Below are 18,083 nucleotides of genomic sequence, written 5' to 3'. Positions count from 1 at the left end.
CTTGGGATCTTCCCAAACCAGGGATTGAACCCAGGTCTCCTGCATTGCAGACAGATTCTTTATCAACTGAACCACAAGGGAAAGCCGTTTCTGAGAGGTTTAACAGTTATATTTTGTAAAGTCATTTATGAAATGTATGTATGTGTGTTCAGTTATTTCCAGGTCTTTGCAGCTTCATGGAGTCTGCCAGGCTCCTCTGTCCATGGGATTTCTCAAGCAAGAATATTGCAGCAGGTTGCCATTTCCTACTCCAGGGGATCTTCCCCACCCAGGGATCTAACCCTTGTCTCTTGCATATCAGCATTTGCATGTGGATTCTATACCACTAGTGCCACCTGGGAAGCCTGTATTATGAAATAATCTATAATATGTCAAAATCTTCTTACTATTTTTTACGGCACTATTTTTATATAATGCATAATATTGAAAATAAGTAGAATGTAACTCACAAATAGTGTAAAAAGTTGAATAGTTTTCAGTTTCAGTAATGCTGCATAATCAATAAACTCAAAATCTCAGGCAGTTAAAACAACAAATGTTTATATTTCTTGCTCTGAGGTCTGCAGGTTATTTGAGATATCTCTGCTTCATGCTGCAGTTTACCTGGACTTGACTTCAGGCTGTCAGTTAAAGTCATATCTGATCCATTTTCTTCAATCAGTGGCTACTCAAGGTATATTCTTTTCATGGTTCAAGGCAGAAATATAGGGACCAAGTCCAATCATGAAAGGACACATAAAGCCTTTGCTTGCTTCAGTGTGAAAATATTCCATTGATTAAAGGAAGACATGTGGATCAGCCTAAAAGCTGTATTTAGTGGCTTTGAGGATAATGTCATTTGAGGAAGAAAATATACCCTATATACTTTAATAGGAAGAATCTCAAAGTCATATGGAAAAAATCTTCAGAATTTGGAATAATAATACAGGACAAAAATAACAAAGGCAAGTATATATGTGAAATATCAAACAAAAACCAAACTCAGCTTTTATCATAGACACTTCAAGACAGACATTGTATACTAAATTACCAATGTATTAGCATACTTATATGTGCACAATACTTTCCATTACCATCATCCTGATTATATAGCTTCCATAGTTAGCAATGACTTTTAGTGATAATATCTTCTAGGATATTATCTACATGAACAGAAGATTTCAACATGTGCAATGTGATGAATATTTATCCTTGTCAAACATCTCCTTTTTTGGTAACAGCACACAGCTTTCCTGTTAAGAAATCACACAGAGACCATATTTCACCTGTTCTGTTAAGGCATGAAAGTGAAAGTGTTAGTCACTCAGTCGTGTCCGACTCTTTGCAATCTCATACACTGTAGCCCACCAGACTCCTCTGTCCAAGGAATTCTCCAGACAAGAGTCCTGGAGTGGGTTTCCATTCCCTTCTCCAGGGGATCTTCTTGACCCAGGGATCAAACCCAGGTCTCCTGAATCACAGGCAGATTCTTTTTATCTGAGCCACCAAGGAAGCCCTGTCTATTAAGGCATAGTCAGCCTTATTTCTCACCTGCAGTGGTAGGCATATGATCTAGGTTGGGACAATCAAGACAATCCATTTCCTTGTCACAATATTTTGTTCAGGGATGGGTTTATAAACCAAGTCAGAAACCAATTAAGAATCAGTCTTGAATCTTTGGCTCTAACTGTTGATAAAGATGTGCTTGGTTTTTTTTTTTTTTTTTTTTTTTTCTGAGTTTTCCAGACTGGTCGGAAGTAAACTTTGCGTTTGAACAGTTTTGCCACTGTGTGGCAAAAGCCTGCCTGAGAATTAAGCCAAGACATAGGAATGAAGAGACAAGAGATAGAGACAAAAAAATGTCTTGAGGATTTTTGCGTATTTAATTCCAGTCCAAAGCCATCTGTATCCCTTACTTCCTAGTCACAGAACTAACATATTTTACTGGATTGTTTTTATCACTTCAAATCCAAAGCATTCCTATTAATTCCTTTGCTTCTTTTTGCTCTACGGTATATCTCCAAAATTCTCTTTTCTGGACTCATTTTCCATATCACTTTGCTGGCATACACATAACCCCTCATTTCAAGGGTGATCTACTCCATGTGATCTTAATTTTTCACTATATCCTAGACTCAAAATTAATTCGTTTGTTATTTTCCCTGACAGTGCAAATTTGCTGAATAAAATGGCTTCTTTAACCAATATCTTTGTTTGCTCAGTTAAGTATTCATATCAGCACTCTGGTCTCAGTGAAGATGTGTCTGAAGATTCACATGTTTCATGATATGTCTCAAACTCTATTTACTGTGGCACTGACAGCTTGCCCTCAAAGCCTTCCAGATTCTCTACCTGGAAGATGTGACACAATATCTCAGACATAATTGTTTTCTTCTGACTATGTGGCAACCTGCCATTTTCCTTGTTTGCATTATGGCTTCCTTGATGCCTGTTAAGCTACTGAGTGGAACTACCTCTTCACTAATATAGACCACCAGCCTCTTTCCTGCTGATGCTGTTTCCTTGTTAAAAGACTATGCTGTTGAAACCACTTCCACACCAAAGCCAAAATAGACTCTTTAGTGCCAGTCTTTTTTAGTCTACTAGGAATTTCTTTCCTGCAACATTATATTGCCTAAGTATCCAATCATCGTCACCTTTTAATTTATTTCTATTAGAAAGAATTTCACTTTACATGCATAGTTTCCTTCTCTAGACTTTACCAATCAATCTATGGGAACTTGACCTCAGTCCATCTTAGAGATAGAGGCATTTATATTATTCAGAATCACTCCTTACCCTTAATAATTTGATCAAGTTTTGTCTTTATTTTTTTCATGAGTCCTTTCTTCAGGATTTCCTAATTTCTTGGGAAAGAGAGAAGTCTTGTCTCTCAGTTCTTTTTTTTTTTTTTAGTTAAATGTTATTGTTATTACAGCTCTGATTATGTTAATCCCACCACAAAATATTTCTGACTGGAAATGTTGAGTGTATGGATTTTATGGAATTTTCCTGAATTCTAAGATAAAACTCCACTGTCTCCTCTTATTCTCAGAACAACAAATAACTGTATTACTGCAGATTAAGACCATAGAATCTTAACACTAAAATAGAATGGAACACCCCCTGTAGGCAAGCAGAAACACTTTAGAATTCCCAATGACTTTTATCATTTTCTGTTAGAAATTAGACAGCTGTTAGAATTATTTCAATCATCAGATCTATTCTTTGTTTCTTTTTTGATTATCTAGAATCATCACTCCAGGCTCACTTTGACCCCTAATGCTGTTCAAAGCCCCCTACTCAATCGACATATAAGTCTACTGAGAATTGACTTGTTGCCTCACTTGGTTACCCTAATGTATTTTTAAGATTAGAAGTAGAATGTAAATGCATCGATGCTTATATTGTGAAATATGCTTTACCTCAGTACTGTGATCATTAGCATTTAATTACTTACCTTATCTGAATCCAAAGTTTTTCACAGTGACACTGCTTTTGATGGTAAAATCTATAGTTTTGAAAAAAATCCAGAACATCAGAATAGATGTTTTGATGCAATACTTTCACTAAGGGGTTTGCTCAGATGTTCTGTGTGCATTCCTGGAGTAAATAAACCTAAAGATCTTATATTTGGTCAAACTTGAGTCCTGTGATAATGTCCTAATGGAAAAGAAACCACAGAATTAACTTCTCTTTATTTAGTCTCTTGATATATCTGATATTCTATGATTGTATGTATGACTAAATCTATTATTAACCTCAATAAAATGTTGTATTGAAACTTAACTTCTTAATGCAGAAACTTCAATAATGAAAAATTTTGGTTGGGAGTGAAACCAAAACTGAACTGAATATTTTGTTTGTTTTGAAATTGAAAGACTGCAAATGTTTGCAATAGATAGGGCAATATTTTGACTGTGAGTTCAGGTGGCTCTAATTGTTATTTTCCTTCTATTAGTGAAGGACTTTAGATATAAGATCTAATCCTAGTTAAATAATACATGATTACACACTTTATATATATATAATGCCAGATGTTTAAAAGGTTAATATTCCCATGATAAGGAAAACATTGTTATTAAAGCTCATTTAGATGGCATTCCTGGGAGATTTTATGGATGTTCTTCATCTGTTTAAATTATTATCAATAATTCTTTTCAGATTATGAATAAACAGTTTGTGCTCAAGTGTTTGTTCATGTTATCATTTACTTTGTAATATATACTTCTTATAGGAATATAAATAGTTGCTGGAAAGAACACTGACAACTTCAGTGCAAAATGAAGTTCCTTCTGTTGCTTTCAGTGATCGGGTTCTGCTGGGCTCAGTATGACCCACACGTCAAATCTGGACGGACATCCATTGTTCATCTGTTTGAATGGCGCTGGGTCGATATTGCTCTTGAATGTGAGCGATACTTAGCCCCCAAAGGATTTGGAGGGGTTCAGGTGAGTATTGTTCATGTATAAATTGCAGACTTTGCTGTGCTGAGAGTAAGTGGTAGTATCCTCTGTGTCTGAAAGCTAGGACATTTTACTTCACAGTTAAGTACTCTAAATAAAAGCTTTCTGAGGAAGAAAAAAATTTGAAATTGTTGGTGACTTTATGTTTTATTTCTAAGATAAATTTTTTTCAGCAGGATATTTCCAATGCAATGTTAATATTTTCAACTAATTTTAAAGAAATGTAGTTACCAAAGATTCAGAAATAATTTTAGACTATTGATTAATTTAGAGAATATTCAGTGATATAAAGTGAAGTGAAAGTGAAATCGCTCAGTCGTGTCTGACTCTTCTGCAACCCCATGGACTGCAGCCTACAAGGTTCCTCCGTCCATGGGATTTTCCAAGCAAGAGTACTGAGTGGGTTGCCATTGCCTTCTCTCAGTGATATAAAGTGAATCATAAATTGATACTTATTAACATTGTTTTATTTGTAGGTCTCCCCACCCAATGAAAATGCTGTGATTACTGACCCTTCAAGACCTTGGTGGGAAAGATACCAACCAGTTAGCTACAAGTTATGTACAAGATCAGGAAATGAAAATGAATTCAAAGACATGGTGACCAGATGTAACAATGTTGGTGTAAGTGACTTAAAGTTTCCTTTAAACATATGATATAGAAAAATAATTTCTCTCTCTTGTCTCTTGTTCCTTTTAAGAACAGTTTTCATACATGTAAAATTTACCTCATGCTTTAGCTATAAATTAAAATGTAATTGTTACCTTATGTTTAATTATTATAACTATTTGTATATGTACAATTTATCCACTAAAGAAGATGTAATTAAAAGTTTAAGACCACAGACTTCAACTAATGTATAAGGTTAAGTTTTATTTTATAAAGCAAAACATCAGCTTTTAACCATTATGGTTGTACACATTTTTGGGGAACACTTTTCCAGTTAGGAATTAGGAGTTCCACTTACAACATTTGCTGTTTCTTTCATGTGAATTGTATGGCCACCCATAATTCTTGGGTATTCCTTCCCACAAGTACTATGATGGTTTGTAATTATTTTCTCTTTGATGAGGAGCATAATGAGAGACAATTGTTGTTGTTCAGTCACTAAATTGTGTCCAATTGTTTGTGACCCCATGAACTGCAGCATGCCAGGCTTCCCTGTCCTTCACTATCTCCTGTTCTTTGCTCAAATTGATGTTCACTGAGTCAGTGGTGCTATCTAATCTTCTCATCCTCTTCTGTCCTCTTCTCCTTTTGCCTTCAATATTTTCCCACATCATGGTTTTTCCAGTGACTCGGCTCTTCGTATCACATGACCAAAGTATTGGAACTTCAGCATCAGTCCTTCCAGTGAATATTCAGGGTTGATTTCCTTTAGGATTGACTGCTTTGATCTCCTTGCTGTCTAAGGGACCCTCAAGAATCTTCTCCAGCACCATAGAATGAAAGCATCAATTCTTTGGTACTCAGCCTTTTTTAAGGTCCAAATCTCACATCCATACATGACTACTGAAAAAAACATAGTTTTGGCTATACTGACTTTTGTCAGCAAAGTGATGTCTTTGCTTTTTTAACACACTGTCTAGATTTGTCATGGCTTTCCTTCCAAGTATTTTTTTTTTTTTTGTCATTGATGCCTTATTGACATGTGTCACCATCTCTTTTACAAACTAGATTATGGTTTTAAATGGAATGCACAAGACAATATCTACAAACACCAAGGAGAGTTAAGTATTGCATCTCTATTTCATTTGGAAAAGAGAAGATTCCCAGATCAAGCTGGTTTTGATTCTTGAGAGAAAAGGTGGTGGAGATAATTCATGGCAACATGTGAATAGACAAAATCCTCAGTAAGAATGCAGTATGGTAGTGTCTGCTTTGAAAGAAAGGATTAGGTTCTTCAAACCAAGTGTCAGTTGCTTGACTCTTAGGTAATTAAATATGGCCATGTACCACACTGAGTTCTAGTTTGCATGGGGTTTGAGCAAGAAACTTAAATAGACAAGATAGTTTTACAGATCCTGTATACAGGATTTGTTTGTTTTTTCCATTTATGCAACTCAAAAAAAAGTTAAACGTGAAGCAAAAACATACATTTTTCTTTAATATTAACTGTCTTTCCTGGTCCTCCTTCAAATCTGTTTGCATTTGCTGTGTACATAATGTTCTAGAATAAGTATATTGAGAGAAGATTGAATCCCAGACAATGAGCTAATTTTAGAGAAATAAGTGACTAGACACGCAGTTTCTTTGTTTCTTTTTTTTTAAAGCAGCTGCACTAATATTTCTTGAGTGTGGCAGGAGCCTCAGAGCCAATCATTCATCAAAGAAGCGTCTTTTAATTTCAGTGTTTCAGTCACCATCCACAGTGATTTTGGAGCCCAAGAAAATAAAGTCTGTCACTGCTTCTACTTTTTCCTCTACTATTTGACATGAAGTGATGGGACCAGATACCATGATCTTAGTCTTTTGACTGTTGAGTTTTAAGCCAGCTTTTTCAGTCTCCTCTTTCACCTTTATCAACAAGTTCTTTAGTTCCTTTTCACTTTCTGCCATTAGAGTGGTATCATCTGCATATCTGAGCTTACTGATATTTCTCCAGGCATCCTTGAATACAGCTTTTGATTCATTCAGCCCAGCATTCCGCATGATATACTTTGCATGGAAGTTAAACAGAGTGGCCATATACAGCCTTGTCTTACTCCTTTCCCCATTTCGAACCATTCAGTGCTTCCATGTAAGATTCTCACTGTTGCTTCTTGACCCGCACTTAGTTTGCTCAGAAGATAGGTTAGGCGGTCTCTTATTTCCATCTCTCTAAGCATTTTCCACAGTTTGTTATGATCCACACTGTCAAAGGCTTTGGCATAGTCAATGAAGCAGATGTTTTACTGGAATTTCCTTGCTTTCTCTGTGATCTAATGAGAGTTAGAAATTTGATCTCTTGTTTCTCTGCCTTTTCTAAAATTCGGCTTTTACATCTGGAAGTTCTTGGTTCACGTATTGCTGAAGCCTAGCTTGAAGGATTTGAACATAACCTTGTTAGCATGTAAAATGAGAGCAATTGTAGTGTAGTTTGAACATTCTTTGGCACTGCTCTTCTTTAGGATTGGGATGAAACTTGACCTTTTCCAGTCTTGTGTCCACTGCTGAGTTTTCAAAATTTGCTGACATATTGAGTGCAGCACTTTCATAGCATCATCTTCTAGGATTTTAAATAAATCAACTTCAATTCCAACACCTTCACTAGCTTTCTTTGTAGAAATACTTCCTAAACGCCACTTGATTTCACACTCAAGGATGTCTGGCTCTAGGTGGGTGACCACACCATCCTGGTTGTCAGGGTCATTAAGACCTTTTTTTTTTTTTTTAATAGTTCTTCTGTGTATTCTTGCCTCCTCTTCTTAATCTCTCCTGCCTCTGTTAAATCCTTACCATTTCTGTCCTTTGTTAAGCCCATCTTTGCATGAATTGTTTGCTTGGTAGCTCCAGTTTTCTTGAAGAGTACTGTTTTCCTATCCTTTTTTGCAATGTGCATTTTAGAAGGCCTTCTAATCTCCTTGCTGTTCTCTGGAACTCAGCATTCAGTTGGATATATCTTTCCCTTTCTCCCTTGCTTTTTGCTTCTCTTCTTTCCTCAACTATTTCTAAAGCCTGCTCAGACAGCTACGCTGCCTTTTTGTGTCTTTTTTTTCCCCTTCTTTGGCATGGTTTTGGTCACTGCCTCCTAGACAATGATACAAACCTCTGTCCATAGTTCTTCAGGCACTCTGTCTATCAGATCTAATCCCTTGAATCTGTTCATCACCTCTACTGTAAATTATAAAGAATTTGATTTAGGTCATACTTGAATGGCCTAGTGGTTTTTCCTCCTTTTGTTAATTTAAGCATGAATTTTGCAATAAGGACCCTATGTCAGCCACAGTCAGCTCCAGATCTTGTTTTTTGCTGGATACATAGAGCTTTTTGATCTTTAGCTACAAAGAATATATAGGCATCTTGCCTGTTACTCAGGATATCTCTTGACTTCCTACTTTTGCATTTCAATCCCATGTGAAAAGGACATTATTTTTTGGTGTTAGTTCTAAAAGGTCTTGTAGGTCTTTGAGAACCAGTCAACTTTAGGTCCTTCAGCTTCAGTGGCTGGGCCTTAGACTGGATTACTGTAATGTTGAATAGTTTGCCTTGGAAACAAACTGAGATTATTCTGTTGTTTCTCAGATTGCATCCAAGTAGTGCATTTCAGACTCTTTTCTTGACTATGCAGGCTACTCCATTTCTTCTAAGGGATTCCTACCCACAGTAGTAGATGTAATGGGCATCTGAATTAAATTTGCACATTCCCATCCATTTTAATTCACTGATGCCTAAGATGTTGAAGTATACTCTTGCTATCTCTTGCTTGACCAAGTCCAATTTACCTTGATTCATGGATCTAACTTTCCAGGTTCCTATGTGATATTGTGCTTTGCAGCATTGGACCTTTCACCACCAGACACATCCACAACTGAGCATTGTTCCACTTTGGTACAGCCACTTCATTCTTTTGGAGCAATTAATAATTGCCCTTCACTGTTCCCAGTGGCATATTAGACACCTTCTAACCTGGGGTCCTCATATTCCGGTGCTATATCTTCTTGCCTCTTTGTGTTGTTCATGGAGTTCTTGCAGCAAGAACACTGGAGTAGTTTTCTGTTCCCTCCTCCAGTGGGCCACATTTTGTCAGAACTTCTCACTAGGAGCCATCCATCTTGGGTGACCCTTCATGGCATGGCTCATAGCTTCACTGAGTTACACAAGACCCTTTTTGCCACAACATGGCTGTGATTCATGAAGGAGATGAGAGACAATATCTACCTTTATTCTTCTGATCCTAAATAGATAGTAGAGTCTGGCTTCTTATTTCTTAGGATGACCTATGGAAATTTCAATAACTAATAATAATCTCTCTTGCCTCAACTGATTCCTATCTACTGCCAAAAAAAGGTCTCTTTGCATTTTTTCACAGTTCTGTTAGCTTGGGTTTCTCTTAATTTATTATATGTATAAACATTTTCCAAGCTCTAGAACGCTTATAGGGCTTCAATTCACAATGATTTCTTTTCACACTTGACTGTTTTTATTGTAAGATAAATTATAAAATAACAAAGAAGTATTTTGGAATGTTATCAATGTGCTGTAAAATCTAACTAATAATATTATAAATTTATATCTGTAAGTCAAACTGAAATGGAAATTTTCCCTTTCAGGTCCGCATTTATGTGGATGCTGTAATTAATCATATGACTGGAAGTGGCGTGAGTGCGGGAACAAGAAGTACTTGTGGAAGTTACTTCAATCCTGGAAGTGAGGATTTTCCAGCAGTCCCATACTCTGGTTGGGATTTTAATGATGGAAAATGTAAAACTGGAAGTGGAGATATTGAGAGCTATAATGATGCTTATCAGGTACTTAGCAAAATATCTATCTACATCTTTTATTATCCATATGTAGCTCATTGATCTCCATTTTAAATGTTAGTTTATCTTTCTGGCTTACTTCACTCTGTATAATGGGCTCCAGCTTCATCCATCTCATTAGGACTGGTTCAAATGAATTCTTTTTAATGGCTGAGTAATATTCCATGGTGTATATGTACCACAGCTTCCTTATCCATTCATCTGCTGATGGGCATCTAGGTTGCTTCCATGTCCTGGCTATTATAAACAGTGCTGCGATGAACATTGGGGTGCACGTGTCTCTTTCAGATCTGGTTTCCTCAGTGTGTATGCCCAGAAGTGGGATTGCTGGGTCATATGGCAGTTCTATGTCCAGTTTTTTAAGAAATCTCCACACTGTTCTCCATAGCGGCTGTACTAGTTTGCATTCCCACCAACAGTGTAAGAGGGTTCCCTTTTCTCCACACCCTCTCCAGCATTTATTGCTTGTAGACTTTTGGATAGCAGCCATCCTGACTGGCGTGTAATGGTACCTCATTGTGGTTTTGATTTGCATTTCTCTAATAATGAGTGATGTTGAGCATCAGCATACTGACACATGTGTATGGAATTTAGAAAGGTGATAACGATAACCCTATATGCAGAACAGAAAAAGAGACACAGAAATACAGAACAGACTTTTGAACTTTGTGGGAGAATGTGAGGGTGGGATATTTCAAAAGAACAGCATGTATACTATCTATGATGAAACAGATCACCAGCCCAGGAGGGATGCACGAGACAAGTGCTCCGGCCTGGTGCACTGGGAAGACCCAGAGGAATCGGGTGGAGAGGGAGGTGGGAGGGGGGATCGGGATGGGGAATACATGTAAATCCATGGCTGATTCATATCAATGTATGACAAAACCCACTGGAAAAAAAAAAAAATAATAATAATAATAAAAAAATTAAAAAAAAAAAAAAAAAAAATAAATGTTAGTTTAGAGTGTTTAGGAAAACAGCATCCCAAGTCTGACTTCAGAATCTCATATTAACATTCAAAACATTTTCCTCAATTTAACTTTTCAAAATGGAAAAACTCATCCACTTTTTCTCCATTTTCTCCATTTGTATAACGAAAAATATTTCAAAGGTATGTCAATACTAGAATGTCAATATCCCCAGAGACTGGTGCAAAGAAATCACTATTGAAATATCTATTAATGAATAAATGAATGAATAATTGAATGGATTTTCAAGTGAAGGTGATGTTTTATGTATCAATCACAAATTTTTTACCTCCATAGGTCAGGGATTGTCGTCTGGTTAGTCTTCTTGATCTTGCACTGGAGAAAGATTATGTGCGCTCCACGATTGCTGACTATCTAAACCATCTCATTGACATTGGTGTAGCAGGGTTCCGAATTGATGCTTCTAAGCACATGTGGCCTGGAGACATAAAAGCAGTTTTGGATAAACTGCATAATCTAAACACACAGTGGTTTCCTTCAGGAAGTAAACCTTTCATTTACCAGGAGGTATGTCTCTCTTTCTCTCTCTCTCTCTCTCTTTCTCTCTCTCTCTCTCTCTCTATATATATATATATATCCATATAAAATATGACCATTTATTATTCTTTAGAAAATAGTTCATCATCAATAATTCATCAGAAAATAAATGGCAGATTTAATTTAAAATGCAGTTTCATTAGCTTAATGGCTGAATCATTTACATAGAAGAATGTTCCTTAACCTCCTTTTATTCAGGGACTGTACGTCTAACTCTATCACAAGAGGTTTGTTATCCAAATGACAAAAATTTATTTAGGCTGCAAAAATCTCCAGGTCATGTATCATTTCCCCAGAGGCCATTATAGAAGACAGATAATAATATAGTTGTCTTAAGACAGAATATCTGACTCTAAATTTTGGCTAGATCACCATTAGGTGTGTTTGTTTAGGCTGATTCATTAACCTCTCTGAGCAACATTTTTTTCAGAAGTTATCGAAAGGAATAATGATAATGGTTATGTCTTTGTTTACTTTGGAGATTTGAAGAGATGACATTTATCAAGTAGCAAGAAATATTACCAGCCAGATATTAAGTGCTATACAAATATGAGCTAGTCTTATAATTTATGTGCAAGTCTAAATTAGGTCAGCATTCTCACAGGACAAGTTACTTTGTCATGTTACTTTTACTACTGTAGGATAGATATATTTTAGCAAAGATAAATGAGACTCTTGATATAAGGAAAACCATTTGGGGCATTTCATATAATATAAAAGAGTATAGAGCTATTTTTAATGTAATTTTAACTTAATTAAAAGTTTTATTTAAATTATTTTCTTCTTCATTTCGACAAGGTAATTGATCTGGGTGGTGAGGCAATTACAAGCAGTGAGTACTTTGGAAATGGCCGTGTGACAGAATTTAAATATGGTGCAAAACTAGGAACAGTTATTCGCAAGTGGAGTGGAGAGAAGATGGCTTACTTAAAGTAAATAAAATATGTTTTATCCTTTGAATTATTTCATAGATTTATTCGTGATGTTACCCTAACAGGAGTTTTCTTCTTAGTGCCTTCTTATTTAGACAAATTTCAAGGATTCATTTACTAATAACAAGTGCTGTATATCCCCACATTCCAAGTGATAATCTTTATTATTTAAAATATCAATCACAAGGAAGCATTTTTAGGGACCCAACACCAATCTAGAGATTGTAATTTATGCATTATATGACTGTACTAGATTTAATTAATGTTTGCACATAATTTGTGAAAGCCAGGTTCTTGTTAAAGTGATTCTATAATTTATGAAATTCCTACAATGTGGCCATTCTATAGACTTTACATATATTAATTAATTTCAAATATTAAAGTGTTTATAACAATATAAAGTTGAAGCTTATTTAATCCAATTTGCAATTCTGTATAAAATGGTATGGATCTTGGCCCTTCTGAACTCCATCTAAACTATAATATGCTAAAACTTCTAATATAAGTTTTATAGCAAAATTCCTATAACATGAATGTAATTCAAGTAATTTCTACATATATACATGCATGTAATATATTTGTAGATATTATATATATATATAGTTTGTAATTTTAAAAAGCTCAGTTTATTCTACAATTAAAATAAATTAAATTTAAAAAATAAAAAATTTTAAAACCCTACAGAATAATCATTTAACTAGAGAGAGAGAATTTCATTAAAGAGTGCAATACTGAAAGAAATGCACATTTTGATTATTCTAAAGTTATTGTAAAAGAATACATATATATATTCTTAAGATTTTCTTTTTTAATAGGAACTGGGGAGAAGGCTGGGGTTTCATGCCTTCTGACAGGGCACTTGTCTTTGTTGATAACCATGACAATCAGCGAGGGCATGGAGCTGGGGGAGCATCTATTCTTACATTCTGGGATGCTAGGTAAGAAACAAAGTTCCCCATTTTTAAACCTACCATTTTAATGGTATTAAAAGTATTATTTTCTTTTATAATAAGATAATTTTATGCCTTTTAGACTGTACAAAATGGGAGTCGGATTTATGCTCGCTCATCCCTATGGATTTACACGAGTGATGTCAAGCTACCGTTGGCCAAGACATTTTGTGGACGGAAAAGTAAGTTTTGTTGTTGTCCAAAATATCTTCTTCTCAAGAAAAATAAGTTAATTTTGTTATAATTTCACATAATGCTATAACATTCACTATTTATTTTATCAAATATTTATTAAGTGAAAACCTGAGGCAGGGTTCTTGTAACAATGCAGTGGATATTTAAAAAAATTAAAATGAATGATCTCTGTTGATAAAGAGTATGTAAGCTATTTCAAAGTATGAGAAATATACCCTCTTGTCCACCCACTCTAAAAAATACCACTTAAAATTAAGGAAACAATGAATAAAATGTGTACTCGTAAGTACTTGCTTCATAGAGTTGATATGAGGATTACAAATTAACACTTCAAAGAAATTTAAAAGAGTACCTGCTCATGGTATGTGCAATATAAGTATTAAATACTTTTTTAAAGAAAGTTTTATGGAATGCAGGGGCATTATCTAGTTGAGTCGAAGTTCAGTAGGGAAAGTATAGCAGGAAGGAAAATAAATTTATTAAAGAGAAATTTGCTAACTATTCTGAAAATGCTAAAAATCAGAAAAATTCGAGCAGCATGGTAAAGACATTAATCTGAGTAAATATTTTAAAAAGAAACTGAGAAATAAGGACTTAAGTTATTTAGAAAGTTAGTGGGAAGTTTTCTTTTCAAACTGAAAATTTCTGTAGAATCATACAGCAACTTCATACCTGAAGTAGAAAATTCTCTTCACTCTGAACCAGATAGATATTCCTCTAGTTTCTAGTAGGTTCTTTACAAATTGAGAAGTCCACTACTACTTTGTACAACAACTCATTCTAGTCTTAGATAGCCTTAGATATCCTAAATATTTAGGATATTTCCCTTTATATTGAATCAATTTCTTATAATTTCCACTAATTAGTCTTTTTCTGATGGCAGGAGTCATGGCATATGTTCATTTCTCCTTTTCCCATAAAGTCTTCTCCATGACTTCTGCATGCTAACAACTCTTAGCTTTTCCATCATTTATCATACCATATGATTTAAGACAGATATTGATAACCTTCCTAGACATAATCTATTTTTTCCTATGATTACCTTGAAAGTACCAATTAGAAAAGCACAATAATAAAAATTTGGTCAATTTAGTAAAGAGTATTTTGATATTTTGATTAGAACTTTTATTGAAAAAAGATTAAAGAAACATTTATTTATTAGCAATTATCATGTACAAAGATTTTTACATACCTTAATTTTTATAGTAATTAATAATACCTTTATTTTACAGAAGAGGAAAATGAGGCATAGAAGTTGTGTATATTAACTGTCTTTCAGCCAGTAGACAGTAGTGGAGCCTATCTTTTAGTCCTGCATTTTCTAACACTAAAGTCCTTGCCATTTCAATAGCATCACACTGCCTATAATAATATTAAGAAGTCATTACAATTCCTTGGTAAAAAATTAGAGACCAAAAAAATCATACTCTTGTTTGAAATATGGCACTAGGGAATGAGAAGTTAGGGGGAAGATATACTTAGTACAAATCCTGAACAAGTTGAGTTCTAAGTGAAGCCACTACAAAAACAAAATCAGGACAGATTCGGTTTGATGTCCTAAATAAGGACACATGTAATGTTAAAAATGTGAGCTTTTAAAATTGATTATTATTTTATTATTATTATTTTTTTTACTAATTGAGGATGTTAATGATTGGATCGGGCCACCAAATAATAATGGAGTAATTAAAGAAGTCACTATTAATGCAGATACTACTTGTGGCAATGACTGGGTCTGTGAACATCGATGGCGTCAAATAAGGTAGGAATACTTATTTGGACACATTCTCTAACAGTAAACTTTCTTAGCATTTTTAAAATACCTTTATTTATTTATTGGTTTTTGACTGAGCTGCATCTTTGTTGCCGTGTAGGCTTTTTTCTCCTTGTAGTGAGCGGGGCTACTCTTTGTTGTGGTGTGGGAGCTTCTTGCTGAGGTGGCTTCCCTTGTTGCTGAGCATGGGCTCTAGGACATTTGCAGGCTCGGTAATTGCAGTTCCCGAGGTCTAGAGCACAGGCCCAACAGTTGTGGCTCATGGGCTTAGTTGCTCCGTGGCATGTGGGATCTTCCTGGATCAGGGATCAGACCCATTTCTCCTGCCTTGGCAGGGATTGTTGAAGTATCATCAGCATTTCACATACTCTTTTGTTTTTAGGAATATGGTAATGTTCCGTAATGTAGTTGATGGTCAGCCTTTTACAAACTGGTGGGATAATGGCAGCAACCAAGTAGCTTTTGGAAGAGGAAACAAAGGATTCATTGTCTTTAACAATGATGACAGGTAAGTAGATCAATTAGAAATAATGTTTTATGCTAATATATTCTTGGTTTATTCTTTTCCTGCTCATTTACTTTTTTCAAATCTGAAAAATTCTTTAGATGGCAGATTAAAAAAACATAATGATTAGAAGAGGGTCAGAAGAAAAATTATGATGACCGATTTTTTTTTATCTCCTCTATTTATAATGGCTTTCTTTTCTAAGTGGAGTCATATTTTGTGCACTCTTCACATCATGGGCAGATGTGATGCATGTGTACTGCTTACATATACACCTCACATAAAATATACACGTGTTAGTCACTTAATCATGTCCAACTCTTTGCGACCCCATGGACTGTAGCCCACCAGGCTCCTCTGTCCATCTAATTCTCCAGGTAAGAATACTGGAATGAGTAGCCATTTCCTCCTCTAGGAGATCTTCCTGACCCCGGGATTGAACCCAGGTCTCCTGCATTGCAGGCAGATTCTTTACTGTCTAAGCCACCAGAGAAGCCCCCAAAATATACAAAGTCGTTAATATAAAAGGTCATGAAATCCATAGAAGAATATCTTATAAAAATTTAAAAATCAATAATGGAAAATTACTGCCTCAGATCTGAAATGTCTTTTTTTCTCTTTTTTTTACCTACTTTAGTATGTAGTTCTTTAGTCTTGTTTTTCACATTCCCATCTCTCTGTGACAAATAATACTTTTTAAAGCATATATATATTTATGATGAATATGTATATTATGGTCATTGATTCACCTCAGGAGATATTTTACTTTTAGTTCTGAGACATCTCATTACTGGCTTTTCATTTGTGAAACGTATTCTCTGCCTTCATTATACTGTTTCCCTCACATATGGAATTATAGCTCAGAAGTCGTCTTTGCAAGCACTTGTAATGTTTTAGTCCCAACTAGATTCCACCCATGTTTAGCTCACTCTTTGCCCAAATGATATTTTACTGGCAAAAAATAATAATAATAAATAAATAAAGTATATACTTATCTTCCCCAAGAATCCATTACTAGTCCTTTTATTTTTCTGTCTTTTGTCATATGTGTATACGTGTTCGGTCCTGTCTGACTCTGCGACCCTATTGATGGTAGCATGCCAAGCTCCTCTGTCCATGAGATTTTATAGGCAAGAATACCAGAGTGGATTGCCATTTTCTTGTCCAGGCGATCTTCCTGACCCAGGCATCAAACCTGTGTCTCCCACATCTTCTGTAGTGTGGGCAGATTCTTTATCAATTGAGCTGTCAGGGAGAGGGAAGAAACATATTTATGAGACAGCTTTATATTTTAAAATTATATACTTCTTTATAGAAATGCAAGATTATTTTTATCTCCAGCCCAAATTTATTTTAACCTCTTGAAAAAAAAGATTTTTGAGGAAATAACCAACTTTAAGTTCTTGAAAATAATCAGTATTTTCTTAAGTTCAGATGAGGATACATTTAAAGTAATTTAAAATTATTTTCTCTAAGTGAAGCAGGTCATGCAAATCTTCACTGATACTCTTCAACTTTATTTTTTATATAATATTTACTATTGACTAGGAAATTCCTAAATCTTCTATAAGAATTTTGTTGACCCTGAGAAAACTAGTTACAACCATTGGAGAAATCTATGTTTGAATTTTATTTTCATCAACACCTTGACTGCTTAAAGTTCTATAGCACACAGTTAAACTATTTAAGAGAGTCTGTATTCTTGCTTTTAATTGTGTTGAATTCATATTAAATCTTAAATTTTATTTTTACAGTGCATTATCTCAAACTTTGCAAACTGGTCTTCCTGCTGGTACATATTGTGATGTTATTTCTGGAGATAAAAGTGGTAACAGTTGTACAGGGATTCGAATCAGTGTTTCCAATGATGGCAAAGCTCATTTTTCTATTAGTAATTCTGCTGAAGATCCATTTATTGCAATTCATGCTGATTCTAAATTATAAAATTTGAATTGAATTAAATACATACACCCAGAGAAATAAAATGTGTTTTGTTTCTTCTATGTATGTAATATATAACTTCTCATAATTCATTAATTTTTGGTAAAATTATAAGAAGTATTCAAACTGTGAAACTCAAAAAAACATAAAAACACATATACTTAACAATTGTAATTGCAATCAACATTTTGTTACATTTTAGAAGATTCTCTTTAAGCTGTTTGTCAAAGGAATTTCTCAGAACTCAGAAAAGCATGATGAAAAATTTGTTTCTTACTGTTAATACAGTTGCCCAGCTACATATCTCTAATCCAGGTTTATATTTCTTACATAAGGTGTTTCTAACAGTTAAG

General features: G+C 34.8%; 1 protein-coding gene across 1 annotated transcript; it reads left to right on the top strand.

The window, feature by feature from the left end:
• Positions 1 to 4,262: 4,262 nt before the first annotated feature.
• On the top strand, positions 4,263 to 17,733 carry LOC133040221 (alpha-amylase 2B). Its single transcript, XM_061119973.1, has 10 exons — positions 4,263 to 4,430; positions 4,922 to 5,068; positions 9,698 to 9,895; positions 11,173 to 11,403; positions 12,232 to 12,365; positions 13,181 to 13,303; positions 13,398 to 13,497; positions 15,154 to 15,272; positions 15,667 to 15,792; positions 17,544 to 17,733. Exons 1-10 carry the CDS (start codon positions 4,263 to 4,265, stop codon positions 17,731 to 17,733), a joined length of 1,536 nt encoding a protein of 511 aa, XP_060975956.1.
• Positions 17,734 to 18,083: the final 350 nt, after the last annotated feature.

Source organism: Dama dama, chromosome 20 (assembly GCF_033118175.1).
Source record: "Dama dama isolate Ldn47 chromosome 20, ASM3311817v1, whole genome shotgun sequence".
Taxonomy (NCBI): Eukaryota; Metazoa; Chordata; class Mammalia; order Artiodactyla; family Cervidae; genus Dama; species Dama dama.
Note: the sequence above shows the minus strand (reverse complement) of the source record. Positions and strands in the feature narration are given on the sequence as shown.

Bases quoted from the DNA above. Each gene is read 5' to 3' on its own strand.
- LOC133040221 (XM_061119973.1), top strand. From the start codon at position 4,263: ATGAAGTTCCTTCTGTTGCTTTCAGTGATCGGGTTCTGCTGGGCTCAG. The intron at 11,404-12,231 runs GTATGTCTCTCT...CATTTCGACAAG, and splicing joins AACCTTTCATTTACCAGGAG to GTAATTGATCTGGGTGGTGA. The intron at 15,273-15,666 runs GTAGGAATACTT...TTTTGTTTTTAG, and splicing joins CATCGATGGCGTCAAATAAG to GAATATGGTAATGTTCCGTA.